At 38.4% G+C, this 23,241-nt stretch overlaps 2 protein-coding genes and 2 pseudogenes across 3 annotated transcripts; 1 reads left to right on the top strand and 3 right to left on the bottom strand.

Moving 5' to 3' along the window:
- Positions 1-203: 203 nt before the first annotated feature.
- On the bottom strand, positions 204-1,264 carry LOC130950193 (cysteine-rich receptor-like protein kinase 29; annotated as a pseudogene).
- Positions 1,265-1,671: 407 nt separating this feature from the next.
- LOC130948208 (cysteine-rich receptor-like protein kinase 44) lies at positions 1,672-8,672 on the bottom strand (annotated as a pseudogene).
- Positions 8,673-9,727: 1,055 nt separating this feature from the next.
- Positions 9,728-12,957, bottom strand: LOC130948205 (cysteine-rich receptor-like protein kinase 26). 2 transcript variants are annotated; one of them, XM_057876918.1, is made up of 7 exons: positions 12,000-12,957; positions 11,590-11,721; positions 11,371-11,504; positions 11,071-11,281; positions 10,744-10,981; positions 10,404-10,554; positions 9,728-10,301 (listed from the first exon to the last, which is right to left on the bottom strand). In XM_057876918.1, exons 1-7 carry the CDS (start codon positions 12,871-12,873, stop codon positions 9,963-9,965), a joined length of 2,079 nt encoding a protein of 692 aa, XP_057732901.1. In that variant the 5' UTR covers positions 12,874-12,957; the 3' UTR covers positions 9,728-9,962. The 2 variants fall into 2 exon arrangements, with proteins under 2 accessions (XP_057732901.1, XP_057732902.1); XM_057876919.1 differs by having other exon boundaries at positions 12,006-12,957.
- Positions 12,958-16,141: 3,184 nt separating this feature from the next.
- On the top strand, positions 16,142-20,818 carry LOC130950192 (uncharacterized). The gene is made up of 2 exons (XM_057878724.1): positions 16,142-19,504; positions 20,342-20,818. Exons 1-2 carry the CDS (start codon positions 16,142-16,144, stop codon positions 20,816-20,818), a joined length of 3,840 nt encoding a protein of 1,279 aa, XP_057734707.1.
- Positions 20,819-23,241: the final 2,423 nt, after the last annotated feature.

Below are 23,241 nucleotides of genomic sequence, written 5' to 3'. Positions count from 1 at the left end.
ACATAACACTATTATATAAGGGAATAAAAGCAAATTAAGCAGCACTTGACAAAGTGCTTTGAGGAATTGTTTGTTTAATAGCAGAAATCAAGTAACAAATCTAACACTTATATATCTCTTATTATTACAACATTACAACAATGTGGACCAGCTAAACTCGTCCTTATTAGAAAGAATTGCTTTAAAAAATTGTGCTGGCCTCCTTATATAGATACAGCTAAAAATGAACCCAACAACAATAACAACAATAAATAAACTGCAGTACTTGATGCATTATTCGTCCCTGCAAAAAGCCAAAACCATAGTGATCCATTAGGACATTTAATGGATAATGAAGGATAACCAATTATCAATTGAAAAGTAAACTAAGCATAAAGTCATAGCTCAAGTACCTTGTGGTGAAGGTGCTGATGATGGATTCAGAGATAGAGATGGTGGTTGTACCTCTGCTGAAAAAAACCAAAACATCAGTAACTAATAAGTGATTAACAAAAATAATCAAATATAGGAGGCAAAAGAAGGAACATCATAAGGTAAAGTACCTTGAGGTAAAGGTGAAAGTGCTGGTGTTGAAGGGTCATAGAAGATTGAGGTGTTATATCTAAGAAAGCAACTTGCTCTAACGACTCCAGCACCAGCACCAATCTTATCATTTCAACAAGTTGGTAGCAATTGAATTGACTCAACCAAGCAATCATCACACTCTTTCTCAGACAAATCAGGAGTACACTGAACGACACCATATATGGTTATGTTCCTTGGACCTACCGAGGCACTTCCCACACCATATTTTCGACGAGAGTCACCAGATGCAGCTTTGCTTTTAAGATTTTCTAGCAAATTGTTGAGCACTTCATTTAACTTATCAACCTCAGTTGTGTTCTTTTCTTCAACACTATAGTACATAGGTAGCAATTCCTTGTGGCCGAAAATGGCACTATCCGAGTAACGCAACCAGTTGCCTCCTTGCTGTGTTGCAGAGTCCAATGGCATTTACTCTGTCTGTGTTTTGGCCATATGAGGAATTGTAGAAACCGTAGTTGATTTTTGTGTTGGAAGTGAGAGTGGACAAAAGGGTGTTAAGGTTTTTGGCATAGTTGCTATTTGCTCTAGAGTTAATTACAGTGTTACCACAAACTAGAGCAGTTGCATCTGCATTGACTTTAGATATGGAAATGATTATGATGAGGCAAGAAACTAAGGAAAGTAGCCTTACATAGAGAACACAAGACATTATGGTTTGTGTTTTTGGAATAACAGCCATCAATTGGTTTATTGAAGCTTTTAATATGAATAGTTGTAATCCAAGTTGCTACTTGCTAGCTGTTTATAAACGAAATTTATCCTCTTTAAATAATAAAACTCTTTCAGAGTATACCTGTTCAATTTGTCGAAAAATTCTATCAATGTTGCTGTTCTTGAGAGTTTTGCAAATACCAAGTCTTGGTTCCTATGACCCGCTCCTTTCTTAGAGAAGTGTACGTTACCACATGCATGAGGAGTGCTAGAGGCCAGCAACTTTTGTGATTTGTAGCCATCAAGTAGTCATCAGTGATGTTTTTAATAGTGTGAGATTTTCTTTTGCTAGTTACATGCTGGCCAGAATTTAATAAAGTTGTTGGTCTCCTAGACTTTTCCTTAATTTAGTGGTTGCACAGTTTGTTTTTTTTGTTCTCCCATTTTATGTTAACTATTTCCAAGCTCTTTAGTTAACAAAACGTACACCATTATCATTTTTCAAAATTTTACTTAATATTTGTTTTTATCAAGACCTATAAATCTATCACAAAATTTGAGAATCTACTTATTGCTCAATTATTACAACAATAAGCTGGACCAGCAGAACTTGACGAGAATCCTAACTAGCCAACCTTGCTTTCCTTAATAGAAAATAAAGAACACTTTAGCGAGGATATAGCTCAGTAACGGAAGCCTCATTTTCTGATTCTTGAGCTGATTTACTTGTGGATTCACTTGTTCTTGTTGTTGTATTATTCTCCGCTGAATGTATGTCTGATAATGGAAGGCTTCTAGTTCTAGTAGTCCCCAGAAAAAATGCAGGTTCTGAAGGTGTTGGCATAGTTACAGAACAACTATCCAGCATCAATACAATAGAACTCATGTTTGATCTATGCGCTAAATCTTCTTGAACACAAAGCAAACCAATGTGGACGCATCTCATAACGTCATTTGGTGAAATATTGCTTAATGATGGATCTATGATATTTATAGCTGTTCTCTCCTTCCAATTTCTCCAAACCTGCAAGAATTTGATCAGTCACACACAGATGTTACATACATTATGTTTAAGATAACATAACCTTCTATATGAATATACAGAGGAGGAGGACTTACAAAGCTTAGTAGCTGCTCTATACTCTCCTCACTGCCATTCTCAATGTGCCTTTTGCCGCTCACAATTTCAAGGACTATTACACCAAAACTAAAAACATCTGACTTTGTTGAAAATTGTCAGTACATTGCATATTCGGGTGCCATATATCCATTGCATGTCAAGATTTTGAACATATGACATGATTCAAGAAAAAGTAGTTGATGTTGATTCAGTTTTCTGTAAGTTTTTCAAAAAGTATTATGTAGTTTTAACATAATAGTCATAAAACTCAAGTCCTATAGATAGATAGTCAATTGATAGTTACTAAGAGATGTCAATAATTAATAAGTTCTAGTATAATTCTAAATAAAACTTACTATATTCCCACAATTTGATTCGTATTTCCCTGAGTTTGATCCGTGCCAAACAGTTTTGCTAATCCAAAATCTGCTATCTTAGGATTCATATCATCATCTAAGAGGATATTACTTGTTTTGAGGTCACGATGTATAATATGAAATCTAGAATCTTCATGAAGATAAAGAAGAGCTCGAGCAACACCTTTAATGATTTTGTACCGGCTTGTCCAATTCAATTGTCGTCTCTTGATTGGATCTACATGTACACCATGACCATGAGCTTAAAAACTATATTTAACTTGAACTGATTTAGTGGGTAATAGTCCTATTATTATGATGAACGTACCAAATATGAAGTAATCAAGACTTTTCTTAGGAACAAACTCATAAATAAGCAACCTTTCAATTCCTTCCAAACAAAAACCAAGGAGCTTAACCAAATTTCGATGTTGAAGTTTGGCCAATAAAAGCACTTCATTCTTAAACTCCGTAGCTCCTTGGCCAGAGTCCTTTGACAACCTTTTGACGGCAATCATTTGTCCATTGGAGAGCTGACCTGAAATATATCATATATGTGATTTTAGTTTTTAAATTTTTTTTCTTGAGTGAGTCACCATGCATATACATCTTACATTCTTACCGTACTTAAATTTGACGTGTAAACTAATTAATAAAAATAATATCTGTTAGAGTAAAATAGTGTGATCTTATACCTTATAAACTACTCCAAATCCACCTTGTCCTAGTTTATTAGAATTTGAGAAATCACTTGTAACAACTCGTATGGTATCTGTTAGGATTTGGTTAAATTAGTCTCATATTACTTAGGATAGCAAATAGAGTGGGTGGCCTAGGCTATAAATATGAGGCTAAGTTCTCCATAATTTTTTGCACCAGTCGAAAACACTTAAAGCTTGTATCTGATTTTTCTTTTCCTCTATACTCTTTGATTAGAGAGTGTTGTGAGGTATAGTTAAATATTTGCTTTGAGAGTGTGGGTGTACCGGGATGTCGGTGTTAGAGAGAAAGAAGTTTATGTGTTGTAACAATTTTCACATAGTGATATTTTCTGGTTGTCATTTGGCAACGACCGTGATTTTTTCTCCAGTCATTAGAGTTTCCACGTTAAATTCTTGTGTTGTGGTTGTGTCTATTTTATTTATCTGGGAAAGATATTTTCTCAAGAGGGAATGATGTATTATTTCCAACACTATCAAAGTCGAACTGCAACGACTCGTTCATCGTAATTTCTTCTTCAACATCTTCAGTTTCACATGCATGGGATAGGAATCAACAGGGTAATGATGTAAGTAGTTTTTAAATTTGATAAAGCATTCAAAATAAAGAACCAAATTGAAAATAGTTCTAAGAGTAGCCTTACATGTGCTTTCAGAAAGTTTGCTTGGCCTTTTCACTTTTAAATAGACGCATATAGAACACATGATGAACACCAAAACAGTAACAGATGGCACTGCTACGACGATCACAAATCGCGATTTGGAAGTAGTAGTGTTGTTATTAGTAGTAGTAGTAGGCTGAAACTGAAAGAAACGGTATGTTTCAAACCTAATATGACATCTTGGAGTAAGAACTCTCCCACCTTTCTTCCCATCATTCAGAGTTACATCCACGATCCCCTCCAAACATTCGTCACACTTTTGGCTAGAAAGATCCGGCGTGCACTGCACAAGCCCATATATGGTTTGAAAATCCGTACCAGTGACACTCTCCGCAGCATATTTGCGGCGAGAGTCACCGGTTGCACTCACGTTGTTTCTCAGATTTGACATCAAGCTTGCGCGTTCTTGTTTGAACACTTGCACATCCGTTGCGTTGTCCGTGTTAATCAAGTATTGCATAGGGGTATTGTCAACGTAGCCACTGCCGAAGATGGTGCGGTTTGAGTATTGGAGCATGCATGCATTGATCGTACCAGCCTACAGCTTCTTTCTGGTTTGGGCAATGCTTTGGAAGAACGATTCTCGAATCGTTTAGACACCTTCTACAATCGCTTTGGTTAAGGTCTCCTTGGCAAAGCCCAACGGCGTTTACTTTGTCGTGTTTTGGCCGTACGACAAGTTGTAGAAACCGTAGTCGATTTTTGTGTCGGAAGCGAGAGTGGAAAACAGGGTATGGAGGTTTTTATGGTAGGTGCTGTTTTCTGTGTAGTTACCTTTCTCATTCTGACACTTGTAATATATGAAATCATATTGTTGGGCGTCGCATGTGATTAACATTAAGAGGAGACAACAAAGAGAAGAAAACAACCTACCTGATCTTTCACAAGTTACAAACCTAGCTGAGCTTGAATGATAAAAAACATTAACAAATGAGGGAGGTGTGTTGAGGCAAATTCATTCAAACTACTTCAATGCGTATGGGGATAGCGGCAGTTCTAAAAGTCGTGGATAATGTCTTTATTTTCTTCATGAATGACTTCAAGATAATAAGTAGCAGGTACAACAAATTATACTCAGTCACCTTCTTTGCGGTGGATTTCAATTGCTTAACCATTGATTAGTCAACCACAAAGTGGGTAAAGACCCAAGACTAATAGAAAAAATTTGTTAAAAAGTAACTAAGATTTAAACTTGCACAACTAAAATAAATTAATTTTATATGTAAAAAATTATTTAATAAAATAGTGTTAAAAATTAATCTTAAATTTAAATAAAATTATATACATTTTATTATTTAATAAAATTTATTATCTAATACACATATTTAATAAACTTAAATATTATCAGGCAAGAATAAATATAATACAAATATAAATATTGAGTTAAGTTTGATTTTGAATCTTATAAATGATAACAAATATTTCTTGGATTAAAACCCAAATTTATTTAATGTATGTGTTAAGTAATGCATGCCCATTTACAGCCCAAGTTAATGTTGCATCGGCAACTTCATATATGTCACAGCTCTAAAGCAACAACCAATTATATTTTAATGAACAACAAATCAGTCCCATCTTCCCATGAGCTAAGAGAGAGGACACTCAATGCTAATGGTTGGAACAAAAAAGAAAAAGCAAGAAAGATATTTGGCACTATTATGAGACAGTTGGAGCATAAGGACACAAACAACATACAAGAACAATACCACCACACAAAAGACATCAGTGAAGTAATATTTATAAAGTTGGGTAGAGCAAAATAAAATTAAAGAACAATGGACAACAATTATAATGGCACAAAAATGAAAATATTTTGCATGTCAAAAAAAAAACAGCAGTTTCAAGAACAATAGAAATTGGTAGATCAGACCTCTAACAAATAGTATTAGTGGAGTAGAATAAAAAAAAGATTGTATGCTAATGGAAACAGTTTTAACGGATTGATGGTATAAAGAATTAGAAGAGGCAAGAATAAATTAGAAGAGAAAGTTGATTTTATAAAAGAAGTCTCACTTCAACATTTGAAAGTAAGAAAAATAGAGTAATACATTATCTTAAAACACTTGAGTTGAAATCATTTTTCTTCAATTTGTGCTTTATTTCAGATTTTCTTTGTTACGCCTATCTAATATCATCTTTCTGTATTTGAGAAAAAGGCTTATAAATATGAGTTGAAAAAACCACAGAGAAGAGGCAAGAGAAATACATGAAAAAATCAAAAAAATGTTTGTGTAATATGGTTTTGTGTCTTTTGTTGAACTAAGGTTTAGTTCCCCTTGTCAAGTTGGGATAGCATTTGGTGGTAAATTGAATCTGTAGGTTTCCCTTGTTAAGTTGGGATAGTACTTAATGTTTCTGAATCTTGTTAGATTCTCCTTTCAAGTTGGGATAGTACTTGGGTTGCTAGGCTTTGGGATAGAAAGCTTAGTAGAAGATACTAAATAAATTAAGTTGTAATTCATTAGTATTGGTATTTGTAATATGTTTGATTACAATGAAAATTCTACCTTGTGATAGAAATTGAATGTAAGCTTCATAATACTTGAAAACTGAACCAAGATACATGCTAACCTAACCTCATTCTCTTCTTTTCTTCTTTGTTTTTATCTGGTTTTAGAGATAAAATCAAAAAAATTTCTTGCATAATTAACTTTCGCAAAAACAGCATTAAAACTTCAATTTTAAACTTTAATTTTAAGTTAACTTGATTCAACCACTTCTCACGTTCAAGCAATTTTATCAATAAATATAATATTTCACTAATTAAAAATAATAGCTATTTTTTCATGAATCATGATATCATTTCAATCGAAGATGAGCTTAGCAAGCAAATAATAATAAAAAAACAGATACATACAAATAAATCTAAAACACTACCTTATCATTTAGTAATAATAAAGAGGTAATTTTTAATATCAAAAACATTTAAAATATCATAAAAGTTTATTTTATTCATGGCGAATTGAAAAGATATGGCAAATATGTAAGAGATAGACAAAATAATAACAACAACAATAAGATAAAAAGAGAAAAGGTATTAGAAAATCTAACAAAACACTATCGAATAATAATTGACTAGAAATTAAATTCTAACTATATCAATGTGTAAGAATTAATTACTTACAAACAATCATAATATTAAATATTAATCAACACGCAGTGGCGGAGTCACATAGTAAAAAAGTAAAAAAAGGAGGGTAATGATCATTTTAATTTTAATTTTTTTTTACATGTAAATTATATGAGTTTAACTTTACTTAAAATTTTATTTTAATCTTATTTTATTATATAAATATTTTTTGCTCTCTCTAATATTTCATCTAATTCTATCCTTTTTAACACGCATGACTCGAACAACAACAACAATTCATATACAACAACCAATTTTAATGGCTAGAGATAAAAGATTCAACAACAATATCTGGTTTCATAATAAAAAACAAAAAGTTATATCCATAAAAAAAGTTGTAACATATAAATACTCAATAATACTAATATCAATACTAATAACAACTCGTCCTTATTAGAAAGAATTGCTTCAAAAAATTGTGCTGGCCTCCTTATATAGATACAGCTAAAAATGAACCCAACAACAATAATAACAATAAATGAACTGCAGTAGTTGATGCATTATTTGTCCCTGCAAAAAGCCAAAAAGCCAAAACCATAGTGATCCATTAGGACATTTAATGGATAATGAAAGATAACCAATTATCAATTGAAAAAGTAAACTAAGCATAAAATCATAGCTCAAGTACCTTGTGGTGAAGGTGCTGATGATGGATTCAAAGATAGAGATGGTGATTGTACCTCGGTTGAAAAAAAACAAAACATCAGTAACTAATAAGTGAAAACAAAAATAATCAAATATGGGAGGCAAAAGAAGGAACATCATAAGGTAAAGTACCTTGAGGTAAAGGTGAAAGTGCTGGTCTTGAAGGGTCATAGAAGATTGAGGTGTTATATCTAAGAAAGCAACTTGCTCTAACGACTCCAGCACCAATCTTCTTTCTCAGACAAATCAGGAGTACACTGAACAACACCATATATGGTTATGTTCCTTGGACCTACTGAGGCACTTCCAACACCATTTTCAAGTGGCTTATAAAAAGGAAGGAAAGTAGGCTTATAAAAAGAAGAGACATTATGGATGATTCAAGTGGCTCAACTACTTTCAAGTTGCTAGATTTTATAGATGAAATTTTCTTGTTATTTTATCGAGAAGATGGTAGAATCTTGTCTAAATAGTTTGGACATGTGAAAAGAAGATGACAATTTATCCAATTAGGAGGGTAAATCAAATAGAAGGCAGAGCAAAAGACAGAAAAGAACTAAAGATCATGTAAGAGTTGGTGAAAAAAGATTTACTTGTAAAAAATTATACATGATAAGACTTAATGACGTCATTTAATCCATGTAACCGATACTATTTAGTGGAATAAAATTTTGTTGTTATAATTGTTGTATTGTTTTAACAAGAGAAGACTTGATCCCTACATAATAGTACTTAGTTATCCGAAGAAAAAATTGTAACAAAAAAGTACTCCATTCCATTCCATAGATCTTTATTTGAGTTGGATTTTAGCGTGTATCATGGGGTGGGAATATAATGACACTGCCTATATAGACTTTCCAAATCGACTTTTCTCAGAACAATGCAATGCAAGTTCCATGAATGTACCTGGGTTCACACCTTATACCATATTTTGGGCAAGTCTTTCTGTGTTGTAGAGTTGGTCACACACGTTTGGAATGCTTTGATGAACCCTCCTTATTGGTTGGTTGGTTATGCATGGCAAGCCTTGTCACTAATTACTATCTGCATTTTCCAAATCAACTTTGATCAAGCTCTATGAAGTGGTCCATGCTATTAAAATTCAAATTATGACAATCAGCAATGCGTGCGTCCAATACAGAATTAAAACCTTGTGCGTGTTATACATGCCAAATTACCAATCCACACTAAAATGTCGAAATTGGTGACTTTTTATTTTCATTTTTTCTTAAATTCTTATCATTCAATTTAATTATCATCTACCTAAATATAATTAACCATTGCATATACAGATAGAGGTTTTTTTTTTTTTTTAATTATAGGCTTTTTTCCCTTTTCTGGTCTCCCATCTTCCAAGTAAACTAAGTCAATGTATTTTTGTAGCATTTTTTTTCAAGGAATAAAAGAATATTTTTTATTATTAGACCGTTAGTTATTCAAAAATCAACCATAATGTATTTTTATATAAATACATGTATAATTTAATTCATTTTTAACACGTATTTTATATTTTAATGTATATTTAATTTTAATGACTAAATTGATGTAAAAGTTTCAAATACCACGTAATATATCCGTTAGACGGCATAACATTTTGTTGAATGACTCTGTGGCGAAAACTATCGCAGAGACTAAAGTGATTAAAATTTATAAAGTTTAAGAACTAAATAGAGGCAATTGAAACGTCAAGCACTAAATTAAGGCTCGAGTGTAACTTGAGGGACCAAACGGAATATTTTCTCTTTTTGGCTAGTTATTTTTTGTTATCAAACATTTCTGAAAAAATATACCTTCTTATTTTCATATCGTCATATACTTTTGTTTGCTCAACAAATTACCCCTTCTAAATTAACAACATATAGCAGGAAATAATATATAACTGAGGATTGATGTAACATAATCTGATTTAAACATAAAGAAATTCGTGTTCTGATCCTATATCTTGAATCAGTTTTCACACTTAAATTATTAAAATTAAAAATGGAAATTATGCTTTTCCAAAGCTTGCTGATCCTGCATGTATACACATACACCATAAATGTAACAGAAAAATAAAATTCTTAACATCAATGACTTCAATACCAGAACCAAATTTTAGCGAGGATATAGCTCAGTAATGGAAGCTTCATTTTCTGATTCTTGAGCTGATTTATTACTTGTTGATGAATTATTCCCCCCTGATTGTATATCTGATAATGGACGGCTTCTAGTTCTACTCCCCACAAAAAATGCAGGTTCTGAAGGTGTTGGCAGAGTCACAGAATAACTATTCAGCATTAATACAATAGAACCCATGTTTGGCCTATCTGCTAAATTTTCTTGAACACAAAGTAAACCAATGTGGACGCATCTCATAATTTCATTTGGTGAAATGTTGCTTAATGATGGATCTGCAATATTTATAGCTGTTCCTTCCCTCCAATTTCTCCATACCTGAAAGAATTTGGCCAGTCACACAAGTTACATATATTATTAATGTTTTAAGTGTTAAGATAAAATAACTTTCTATATGCAATAGAGAGCAGGAGGACTTACAAAGCTTATTAGCTGTTCTTCACTCTCCCCATTGCCATTCCCAATGTGTCTTTTGCCACTCAAAATTTCAAGCACTATTACACCAAAACTAAATACATCTGACTTCGTTGAAAATTGTCCATACATTGCATATTCGGGTGCCATATATCCACTGTATATCAATATTTTAAACATAACGGTTAATTATATTTTCATCACATAATTTTTTGCTCTTTTAATGTGAATAAAGAAGTTTTTCAAAGAGAATATGTTTTAACATAATCATCATCAAACTCAAACTCAACATGCCAGAACATATATAATTAATAATGAATAAGTTTTAGCACATTCTAAAACTTACTAGGTTCCGGCAATTTGATTAGTATTTCCTTGAGTTTGATCTCTGTCAAACAATCTTGCCAATCCAAAATCTGCTATCTTAGGATTCATGTTATCGTCTAAGAGGATATTACTTGCTTTAAGATCCCGATGTATAATGCGCAACCTAGAATCTTCGTGAAGATAAAGAAGAGCTCGAGCAACACCTTCAATGATTTTATATCGGCTTGCCCAATTCAGTTGATTTCTCTTGATAGGATCTGCAGGGAGACCATAGCCATGAGCGAAAACTATATATATTTAACATGAATTGATGTGGTGAGTAATAGTCTAATTATTACAAACCTACCAAATATGAAGTAATCAAGACTTTTGTTAGGAACGAATTCATAAACAAGTAATCTTTCACTTCCTTCCAAACAAAAACCAAGAAGTTTAACTAAATTTCGATGTTGAAGCTTGACCAATAAAAGCACTTCATTCTTAAATTCCGTAGCTCCTTGTCCTGAGTCCCTTGACAACCTTTTGACAGCAATCATTTGTCCATTGGAGAGTCTCCCCTGAAATTTTAACATCATACGTGAATTTTAGTTCTTTCTTGGGCAAGTTACTGGCTCTTTAATTTAAATTAGACGGATAATAAACTAACCTTATAAACAGCTCCAAATCCACCTTGTCCTAGTTTATTAGAATTCGAGAAATCATCTGTAGCAACTCGTATGGTATCAAAGTCAAATTGCAATGACTCATTGGTTATAATCTCTTGTTCAACACCTTCATCAGCTTCACATGCATGGAAATAATCAACAGGGTTAAGGTTTCCAAATATGATTAGTGCAGTCAAATTAAATTAAAGTAAAAGCCTTACATGAATTGCTTTCAGAAGTCCTCCTTGGCTTTCTTACTCTTAATAAATAGATGCATATAGAACCGATGAGCACGGAAACAATAACAGTTGGCACTGCTACGAAGATGACAATTCGCAATCTGTTGGTCTTTCCTGCATCCAACGGATTATTATTTTATAAGATAATTTGTTTTGGGTGTGATTGATTCAATTGTAAGCAACAAGGCGGAAAAAATTTTGAATTCTTCATAATGCAATTCTAATCACTCCATCAAATTCATTAATCTCTAAAAATATCTATCATATGAAAATAACAAAATAATATTTTGTAATGGCATACTATTTTATTTTTTAATATTTATACTAAAATAATTTAAAAGGTAAGTATTAATGAACACACAGAGACTACGTCATATAAATCAATAGTTGACCTTGACCTTGACCATCCGAAGAGGAAGTAGGGGTGGAGGAGGAATGCGGTGGCGGCGACAACGATGACGGAGGGGGTGCATTATGAGCGGTAGTAGGCTGAAAGAAGGGGTAAACTTCATATCTAATGTAACAACTTGGAGTAAGAACCCTCCCACCTCTCTTCCCATCACAACAAGCCGGAATATCTGAGACATGCCCCTCCAAGCATTGATCACACTCTAGGCTAGACAGATCCGGCGTGCACTGTGCAACTCCATATATGTTTTGAAAGCCCGTACTGTTGACGCTCGCCGCCGCGTATTTCCGGCGAGAGTCGCCGGTAATGGCCTTGTCTATTAGGTTTGACATCAAGCTCTTGAGGTTTTGATTAAACACGGGCAAGTCCGTGGCGTTCTGGGGGTTCCACAGGTAAATCTTAGGGGAATCATCGACGTGGTGGTTGCCGAAGATGGTGCGGTTAGAGTAGCGGAGCATGCAGGTGTCGTACCAGCCTATGGCTTCCTTCTGGTTTGGACAAAGCTGTGTGAGAAGGGTTATGGAATTGTTGAGGCAGCGACGACAATCGTTTTGGTTAAGGTCTCCTTGGCAAAGCCCAACGGCGTTTACTTTGTTGTCGTCTTGGCCGTACGAGAAGTTGTAGTAACCGTAGTCGATTTGAGTGTTGGAAATGAGAGTGGAGAGAAGGGTGTTGAGGTTTTTGTGGTAGGTGCTGTTTGCTGTGTAGTTTCCTTTTCCGTTGTCACAGGAGTACGATCGGAAACCATCTTCTTGTGCGTAGCAGCAGCTTTGAGTAGATATGATTAACAAACAAAGGAGGCAACAAAAAATGGAAAACAAACTACTAGTTCTATTTGTGATCTTCCTCATTCTCATTAAAATTGAATTGTTGTTCTCTCATAATAATAGAACAAGCTAAGTACGTAACAAGTGATGGGGTATTTAGTCATCAGTCATTTTAATTTTTATAGAAATTTAAAGTTTAACTTAAATTGATTCTTATGGCCTCAATTCAATTCCAAAATTTATAATAGTAATTCATGTTAATAGTTGAGTTAATTTCGTAATGACATATTGATTTTGCACGTTAATTTATTAATATTTAAATTTTTACCTAAATTTTATATGACTAAAATTTATTAGACTTATTACAAGTTTGATTGGCTTTATAAAATTTCACAACAATAATAATAACAAATTTAATTTTAATTTTTTTTTTGTTTTTGGAACAACAATAAAATTTTTGAAACTCTAATAAATTTTAATCACATAGAATTTACGTAAAAAATACAAATTACAATATATTAATATATCTAATCAATACGTTATTAACACATTATCAACATATTTAGATAAATTTTAGGATTTAATTTAATTTTATTAAACTTTTAAATATTAAATTAAAAAAAATTTAGAATGACAATGTTAATAAAATTATATTTTAATTATTTTTAAATTTATTTAATAATATATTTTTTAAGACAATATAATTTTAAAAGAGTCACATTCCATATTATTTTTATATGCATTTATTTTGCATTGTAGATTGGTGCAAAACTGAAATATTAGTCAACATAACTTTCTGCGACGACGACTCTATTCTCGAGTCTCAAAGGTGGGCAACTGTTTTGGTAAGATTATTATTAATTAATGGCTGACAGATATGCAAAGAGGAAGATCCAAATCAAAGAAGGCATCGGAGAAGAAGGAAACAGTCCAATGTTCATATTTTCCACGTACATACTCAAGTGTATATATTCCACGTACGACGACAAAAATTATATTAATATAATTCATTTAATTCTATGTTTTCATACTTATTAAACTTTAACGTTTATACATCTATCAAAATAATTTTATGCAAAAGACGCGGCGGTGATTGGTGGATAGCGACGCCAAAAACTACGTCGAAACGATAGATTTATAGAAAGAGATATTTGATTGTTTTTAAGTGAATAAAAATAGATTATTTTTTTATAAATTATTTTTATTATATATTATAAATATAATTAGAATAAATGTAAATAAATTTTTTTAAATTTTAAATTTTAATTTTTAAATTTTTATTTATTTATAAAATTTAAATTATAATAAAATTAATTTATATTAACTTGTAGAAGAGTTGTTTTTTTATATTTTTCTATAATAAAAATGTAATCGAATGACAATATAGAATTTTTACAGAATTATAATATATCCAAGTTAAATCCTATTTATATATCTTAATGAATATTTTAATAAATACTACGTAAGTTTAAAATAAAATAAAGAATATTGATATATAAATAAAAGTATAATTTAAGTACATTTGATCATTAAGAATTGTTAAATAATTTAATATATTTAATTAAATTATCATCTTATAATTTTTAATTATTAATTTCACATAAAAATAAATACACGTGAGTTATTACTATTGTATCATATCTCTTATACGTCGAAAATAATAGGTTATACCTCATACTTCCATCAAAGTAAATAAAATTCAAATTGAATCAAACTCTTACCTTAATGTAACCTAACAAATTTTTTTTCTCAAAATCTCGTCCTAACGTTGGCCACAAAGATCTCGGCACCAATCAACGAATAATTCAATCTCGATTAAACTATAAATCAGGATGAGGACCGATGATATGAGACAAAATATTTAATATTATTACCCTATTGATATATACTTATTTTTTAAATGATTTTTCATTGATTTGAGCATCGAAATCTTTTTTACAGATACTATGCTTGAGTCTAAGTTCACGATGATACTCCAGTTCTAGATTGAGCTGTTGACGTATAGCTCAAAAAAAATATATTTTTCGAAACAATTATAAATAAATACTTTTTTATTTTAATTAATCTTTTAAAAAATTTACTACTAATTTTATTTATATTTAGAAAAATAAACTTCACTTTGGTAGTTAATCAGTAATTGTATTACTAGGAATAATTTATATTTTATTATGAGACAAATTATATAATATAATAATAAAATATATATATATATATATAAATATATACATAATTACTCAATTTCGTTGCCAAAATTCGAGTGGGACAAGTGTTCCTCTACTGTGCTTGAGTGCCTTCCGGATCTAACTTATTCAGGTATTAATCAAAATAATCATATTACATCTACATAAAAAAAATTAATTATTTATATAAAATAATATATATTAAAATATAAAATATATATTAAAAATAAATTAAATATTATATATTTATATATAAATAAATAATAACTGTTACGGATCTGGCCCACGGACCCCAGACCCGTGACCGAACCCGAACCCGGCTTACCGGGTCAACCCATTCCGTCTCTCTAGAAGGTCCCGAATCGGCCCTCTAGAGCTCCTAACTAACTTTTGAATTCAAACGTCCCTCTTATCTTAGCCAGATAAGATAAAGATAAGATAACCACCATCATCTATAAATAGAGGACCCAAATCCCTCCAGGTATTCATTCATTCCTCACACCTTATACCTCTTAGATCCATTCTGACTTGAGCGTCGGAGTGTCTTTGCAGGTACCTCCCCTCCTCTCCATCTGGACAATCCAACATCTGACTCGTCCCGCGGGTTCCCGATCCTCCTCCTATATCGTATCAGAAGCATTCTGTACATTGGCGCCGTCTGTGGGGACCTGCGACAGTCAAACCAGATGGAGGGTGTCTTGGACGAAAATCCATCAAGCCAAGATAACTCCAGACCACGTCATCCCACCCCAGAACAACAAGAGGTCATAAACCGAGCCCGGATGGCCAGCACCATCCACCGAACAAACGAGCACATAATTGCAAATCCACAACATCCCGAGAAGACAAGGGACAAAGCGACACAGATCATTCAGGATCTCTGCCTCCGAGTCCAGGAACTAGAAGGTAAACTTACTGACAAAGGAAGATACGCCAACCAAGACGGAAGCCAGGCAACGTCCAGACCACGATCCTATCGCGGAAGGTCGCCAACCCGGCAACATGATAGAAGAGATGATCGTAGCGCCTCGCGCAACTACCGGCATGAAAAGTCGCCAGAACGGCGACACAGCAAAAAACACCACCGCAGCGCATCCCACGATCTGAACCGTCGGCACGATTCGGACGAAGACCCGAGACAATGACACACCAAGCGCACAAGGAACGACCACGTCATAATGGGAGCCACGCCCTTCACAGAAAGAATTTTAAGAGCAAAGCTCCCCAGAGGCTTCGACAAACCCACCGACATGAAGTATGACGGAATTAAAGACCCTCAAGAACACTTAACGGCTTTCGAGGCCAGAATGAACCTGGAAGGAGCATCCGACGCAGTCCGATGTAGAGCCTTCCCAGTAACCCTCGCCGGACCAGCGATCAAATGGTTCAACGCCCTCCCGAACGGATCCATAACCAGCTTCCACGACATCACAAGGAAATTCATGGCTCAGTTCATGACCCGAATCACCAAAGCCAAACACCCCATCAGCTTGCTAGGGGTCACACAGAAACAAGAAGAATCTACAAGAAAATACCTCGACCGCTTCAACGACGAATGCCTGACGGTCGACGGACTCACGGATTCCGTTGCCAGCCTCTGCCTAACCAACAGACTCATGAATGAAGACTTTCGCAAACATCTCACCACTAAACCAGTATGGACCATGCACGAAATCCAGAACGTCGCCAAAGATTACATCAACGACGAGGAAGTCAGCCAGGTCGTCGCTGCCAACAAGCGGCAGCACGTCGCTACTCCACACGGCAACCCGACTCCCCGTCATAACCCGCCACCCAAAGAAAACCAACGAGACCACCTTAAGCCAACCCACCGACCCCCAAGAATAGGAAAATTCTCCAATTACACCCCCCTAACAGCACCAATTACTGAGATATACCACCAAATAGCAGATCGAGGCATCATCCCCAAAGCCCGACCACTCAAGGAAAGAACAGGAGGAAACAAAGCCCTCTACTGCGACTACCACCGAGGTTACGGCCACAAAACACAAGATTGTTTTGACCTTAAAGACGCTCTCGAGCAGGCCATACGAGACGGCAAACTCCCGGAGTTCGCCAAATTCATCAGAGAACCAAGACGCGCCAACATCGACAAGTCGCCGGAAAGAGAAGGGCGCAACCCGAGAACCCAAAAGCCGCCCCCCAGGGAAAACCCCGAAGAGGATCCGACCATCATAGTAAACGTCATCACGGGCAAGGACGCTCCAAACAAGTCAAAGCTAACAATGAAAAAAGACCTCAAAATAATGGCCGTCAGGCACCACGACCCAGTCACAATAACCGACAGCACGATAACTTTCTTGCCGGAAGACTGCCAACACGGCACCTCCGCCGAAGACGCCCCCTTCGTCATATCAGCCCGAATCGGAACAGGGCTAGTAAGAAGAATACTCGTGGACACTGGCGCCGACTCTAACATCCTCTTCCGAGGAGCTTTCGACAAACTCGGACTCCGCAACGACAACCTCCAAACACACCGCCACGGTGTCACGGGCCTCGGAGATAACTTCCTCAAACCAGACGGCTCGGTTACCCTTCCCATCACCATAGGAACAAGCAATCAGAGAAAGACGATCTTATCCGAATTCGTAGTCCTGAAAGACTCCACAGCCTACAACGTCATTCTCGGGAGAAAAACGATCAACGACTTCTCCGCAGTCATCTTCACCAAATACCTCCTCATGAAGTTCAGGGCCGACGACGGCACCATCGGGACCATCCACGGAGACCGGAAAGTCGCAGCCGAATGCGACAACAACAGTTTAGCCCTAAGGAAGAAATCCCGGGATGCAGCCGGGATATTCCTTGCCGACCTAGACGCACGACTAGACGGCCAACTTAGGCCGGAACCAGAAGGAGACATGGAAAAGCTACAGATAGGGCCAACCAGAGAAGAATACACCTTCATCAACAGAAACCTCCCCTACGACCTCAAAGAAGAACTCTACCAACTTTTGAAACAAAACAGAGACTTGTTCGCATTTACACCAGCCGATATGCCGGGAATAAGCCCCGACCTTATGTCTCACCATCTGGCAGTGGACCCCCTAGCCAAACCAGTAGCACAAAGAAGACGAAAAATGTCACCAGACCGAGCCACCGAGGTCCGAAAACAGGTGAAAGCCCTACTCGAAGCCAACTTCATCCGAGAACTCCCTTACACGACATGGCTAGCCAACGTCGTACTAGTAAGAAAATCTAACGGGAAATGGCGAATGTGCGTGGACTACACAGATCTCAACAAAGCATGCCCGAAGGACGCCTTCCCCCTACCGAACATCAACGGGCTAGTGGATGCGGCATCCGGCCACCGATACCTCAGCTTCATGGACGCATACTCCGGCTACAACCAGATCCCGATGCACCGCCCAGACGAAGAAAAAACAGCATTCATCACCCCGGACGGAACCTACTGCTACAGAGTAATGCCCTTCGGCTTAAAAAACGCCGGAGCCACCTACCAGCGACTTGTTAACAAGATATTTCGCAACCTATCCGGAAACAAAATAGAAGTCTACATTGATGATATGCTCGCCAAAACGGAATCCGGGGAGCAACTAACCGACGACCTCAAGGTAATAATGGACACCCTGCGAAAACACCAAATGCGACTCAACCCAACAAAATGTGCCTTCGGAATGGAAGCAGGGAAATTCCTCGGCTTCATGATCACGCAACGCGGAGTCGAGGCAAACCCAGAAAAATGCAGTGCCGTCCTCGAGATGACAAGCCCCAAAAATCTCAAAGAAATCCAAAAACTCACCGGCCGACTAACCGCATTATCCCGGTTCCTCGGGGCATCGGCCCAAAAGGCAATCCCTTTTTTCAAACTTATGAAAAAAGGAACCCCCTTCAAATGGGAGACAGAATGCGAAGAAGCTTTCCAACACTTCAAAAGGGTTCTAGCGGAGCCCCCAATCCTCGCAAAACCTCAAACAGGGGAAACACTATACCTGTACCTCTCCATAACGGAAGAAACAATCGCCGCAGCACTCGTCCGGGAAAACGAGAAAAAAGAACAAAAACCCATATACTTCATAAGCAAGGTCCTACAGGATACGGAAGCTCGTTATTCACGTCTAGAAAAGCTAGCTTTCACACTCCTCTCGGCTTCCCGACGACTACGACAATACTTCCAAGCTCACCCCATAACGGTCCGAACCGACCAAACGGTCAAACAGGTATTACAAAAGCCCGACCTAGTAGGAAGAATGCTAGCATGGTCCATCGAGTTATCCCAATTCCAGGTCAGGTTCGAACCCCGAAACGCCATCAAAGCGCAGGCCTTGACCGACTTCATCGCCGAGATGACGCCGATTAAACCCACACCCGAACCATGGAAACTGCACGTCGACGGCTCATCAAACTCCACTCACGGAGGTGCCGGGATTATACTCGAAAACCAAAACGGGATCATAATTGAACAATCAATACGATACGACTTTCCAGTATCCAATAACCAAGCAGAATACGAAGCCCTCTTGGCAGGCCTAACCCTAGCCCGGGAAGTCGACGCCAAGGTACTCGAAGTAAATACCGACTCCCAGGTGGTCTGTTCCCAAATAAACGGAAGCTACCAAACCCGGGAGCCCTTACTCCAACAATACCTCAACAAGGTAAATGAATTGAAGAAAGGATTCGAAAACATTATCATACAACACGTCCCCAGGGAACGAAACGCCAGGGCGGACCTGCTTTCCAAACTAGCCAGCACAAAATCGGGACACGGTAACAGATCGCTAATCCAGGAGATCGTTAGGTCGCCTTCCGTATCAGCAACAATCAGCGCACACCTAAAATCCTCAAACCGGGAGTCCTGGACATATCCAATCCTACAGTACCTCCTTAACGGAACCCTACCAGCAGACCCAAAAGAGGAAAGGCGAATAAAAAGGGAAGCCGCCAACTACACCATCATAGCAGGACAACTATACAAACGCGGATTCTCGCAGCCCCTACTCAAATGTGTCGAACCCGGGAACACGGAATACATACTTCGCGAGATCCACGAAGGCTGCTGCGGTCACCACATCGGAGGAAAAACGCTAGCCCAAAAAATCATCAGGGCTGGCTATTTCTGGCCCACGATCATTCGAGATTCCATACAATTAACAAAAAGCTGCGACAAATGCCAAAGGCATGCCAATATGCACCAAGCTGCCCCGCACCAACTCAGCATTATATCGGCAGAACGGCCATTCGGCAGTTGGGGAATCGACCTCGTCGGGCCCTTCCCCACAGCACCCGGCCAACTCAGATATCTCATCGTCGCCATAGACTACTACACCAAATGGATTGAAGCCGAGCCCCTGGCCTCCATAACAGCGACCCAATGCCGAAAATTCGTCTGACGGCAGATCATTACCCGATTTGGAATCCCCGAAGTCATCATCTCGGACAACGGAACCCAGTTCACCGACAAAAAATTCAGAGAACTCCTAGAAGGATTGCACATATCCCATCGCTTCAGCTCGGTAGAACATCCCCAAACAAACGGGCAGGTAGAATCCGCCAACAAAATAATCGTTAAAGGACTCAAGAAACGACTCGACGAAGCCAAGGGACTATGGGCAGAAGAGTTGGGATCAGTCCTATGGTCGTACCGAACAACACCCCAAACGAGCACGGGAGAAACGCCCTTCCGACTAACATACGGCGTGGAAGCAGTCATTCCAGTGGAAATCGGAGACCCCAGCCCCAGGAAAACGGTCGGAGGTAACGACGAAGAAGCAGAACGAGACCTCGTGGACGAAGAAAGAAGCATAGCTCACGTCAAAGAGTTAGCACTCAAACAAAGAATCAGCCTAAGGTACAACCACGGCGTCATCCGATGAGAATTTGCGGACGACGACCTCGTCCTACGACGAAACGACATCGGTCCCCCGACCCCAGGAGAAGGAAAGCTCGCTCCCAACTGGGAAGGACCATACAGAATCAAGGCCGTAATTGGAAAAGGAGCATATAAACTCGAACGACTAGACGGCAGCGAAATACCAAGAACTTGGAACGCAGCCAACTTGCGAAGATACTACACTTAAATAAGTCACTCTTTATTTTCCGTTTAAACACCCTTTATTTTCTTTTATTTTCTTTTAGAACCTCGGGCACTCTTTCCCTCACGAAGGGTTTTAACGAGGCCCAAACTATTCAAATAAAATTTTTTACAAGTTATTTTCACTTCATCCCCATTACAAGCCACTACTGTTCCTCAAAGCACGGAACGAAGACACGGCCATCGCTGGAGGACCGATCACCCTCCAGGCCGAACACACGGATATCCAAAAAACCGACCAAACGAACGGTTACGATAAAACAAACGCTCAAAAATTACAGAAAGGCCCGAACGGCCAAATAAAAGCCACAAACGGATCATACAAAAGGCCCGGACGGCCGAAAATGCCATTAAACGGTCCCCAAAAAGTCACGGCCCTTGGCCAATCCATAATATTCAGAAACAAACAAAGTTCAAAATAAAATACAAGAAAACTACTCAATATCAACAATCCGACCATCACGGACGGTCTTAAACGCTCCCATCACGGACACATCCACACCAGGAGCCAACACCAGAGCTTGAGCCTTCATCGTCTCCTCGGTAGCAGCAACGGCATCCCTAGCATCAGCCAACAGAGCCGACTTCTCCTTCTTTAGAGCTTCGACCTCAGCCTTCAGAGTTTCCGACTCAGCGAGAAGCAAGGCAGCCTGAGAACTCGCATCCGAGGCTCGCTTGCGCTCCTCCGCCAATTGAGAAAGAAGCGAAGTCTCAATACCGGAAAGTCGGAGAATCTCCGCCCCGGCATCCTCTGAAGACTTCGCCGCTTTCTCCTTTGCAGTATTGGCGACCTGGAGCTCCTCCTTCAATTTAGTCACATCAGCCTGAGCCTGCCGAAGCTTCTTCTCCAACAAACCCGCTTGGGCCATCACGGGCTCAGCCTTCCGAACAACCACAGCAGAGCGAAGAAGGGCACGGTAAACCGACTCAGCCTGGAACGAGACGTCGCAGCCATCAAAAAATGACTCCGTTCCAGGCATCAAGTTCTGATCAATGAAACCCGTGGCGTCGAAACGTCGGTCCATCACACTAGGGACCAGACCCTCTCCTTCAAAGGTCTCGCTAACCGGCTCCTCAGCCCTACTCCTCTTCCGAGAAGCCTCAGCACCCGTCAACACGACCACCTCAGGCGAACCGGGAGGAACTTGAGCCCCAGTAGGAGCCCCCGAAGAAACCACCCCCTGAGAGGGAACCTGAGAATCCACAGCCGGATTCGAAACAGGAGTCGATGGAGACGACAATCCCTCCTCCCGAACCAACGCTGCCTTCAGCCTTGCCAAGGTAGTCAGCCCGCCAGCCATCTCAACTGAAAGAAATCAATAAGAGAGTCAAAAAAAAAAAAAAGAAGAAGAAGAAAGAAGGGGGAACACACCAATATAAGTCCGACAAGCCTCGGGATCCCCCATAACGTCTCGAGGATTCAACGGACGCTCGCCAAACAAATGCCACAAAACACTGGCAATATCCTTATCCTCCCGAGACAAATCATCATAGGAAATCTTAGTCAAAACCGACGGCCCGGCACCAAAATTCCAGTACGTCGGAAACCGGCGCTCGCCCTCCAAGGTAAGCCAAAACGGGTGGTGGCCCCGAACGGGACGCACCTTAAAATACTCCCACTTAAACCCATGGAACGAATCCTCAAACAACCCGAAGATCCGGCGATGAGGCTGAGCACGGAAAGACATATATCCTTTCTTATGCTTCCCCTCCTTAGTCGGAAGAGTGCACAAGAAAAGAAAAAGGAAAACGGGAACCGAAGCCGGGAGGTCGAGATACTGGCAAACCAACTCAAAACACCGAACGGCTGCCCAGCTGTTCGGGTGAAGCTGAGACGGTGCCACGGAACACCAACTAAGTAAACCCTGAACAAATGGCGAGAATGGGAATCGCACACCAAGCCGAGTGAACATGGATTCATAAACCCACATCCAATCCGGCACGGTGGGTGAACGGAGGTTCAAATAGCAAACGCGCTCGTCGGCATCAGGGAGCACGAGCTCATATCGCCCCTCCTCTTCACCACCACCGCAGATTGCCCCCTGATCGCGGAGCCGTTGGAGATCACCCTCCGTCATCCGCGACGGAACACCCCATACATCGCTGGTTACCCAACCATAGCGATTGGGAACGCCCCTGGAAGGGGCTACTGGGGCACCCACACTCTCATTTCTCCGACGCTGCATACCTAAAACAGGGAGGAGC

Source organism: Arachis stenosperma, chromosome 9 (genome assembly GCF_014773155.1).
Source record: "Arachis stenosperma cultivar V10309 chromosome 9, arast.V10309.gnm1.PFL2, whole genome shotgun sequence".
NCBI classification, from domain to species: Eukaryota; Viridiplantae; Streptophyta; class Magnoliopsida; order Fabales; family Fabaceae; genus Arachis; species Arachis stenosperma.
Note: the sequence above shows the minus strand (reverse complement) of the source record. Positions and strands in the feature narration are given on the sequence as shown.

What these genes read in the sequence shown, in the direction of transcription:
- LOC130948205 (XM_057876918.1), bottom strand. Translation starts at nt 12,873, where the DNA reads ATGAGAATGAGGAAGATCACAAATAGAACTAGTAGTTTGTTTTCCATT. An exon ending in TTCGGATGGTCAAGGTCAAG is followed by an intron (nt 11,722 to 11,999) that starts GTCAACTATTGA and finishes CGTTGGATGCAG; the next exon opens with GAAAGACCAACAGATTGCGA. An exon ending in AATCAAATTGCCGGAACCTA is followed by an intron (nt 10,555 to 10,743) that starts GTAAGTTTTAGA and finishes ATTGATATACAG; the next exon opens with TGGATATATGGCACCCGAAT.
- LOC130950192 (XM_057878724.1), top strand. Translation starts at nt 16,142, where the DNA reads ATGGGAGCCACGCCCTTCACAGAAAGAATTTTAAGAGCAAAGCTCCCC. An exon ending in CCCGGGAAGTCGACGCCAAG is followed by an intron (nt 19,505 to 20,341) that starts GTACTCGAAGTA and finishes GTCTGACGGCAG; the next exon opens with ATCATTACCCGATTTGGAAT.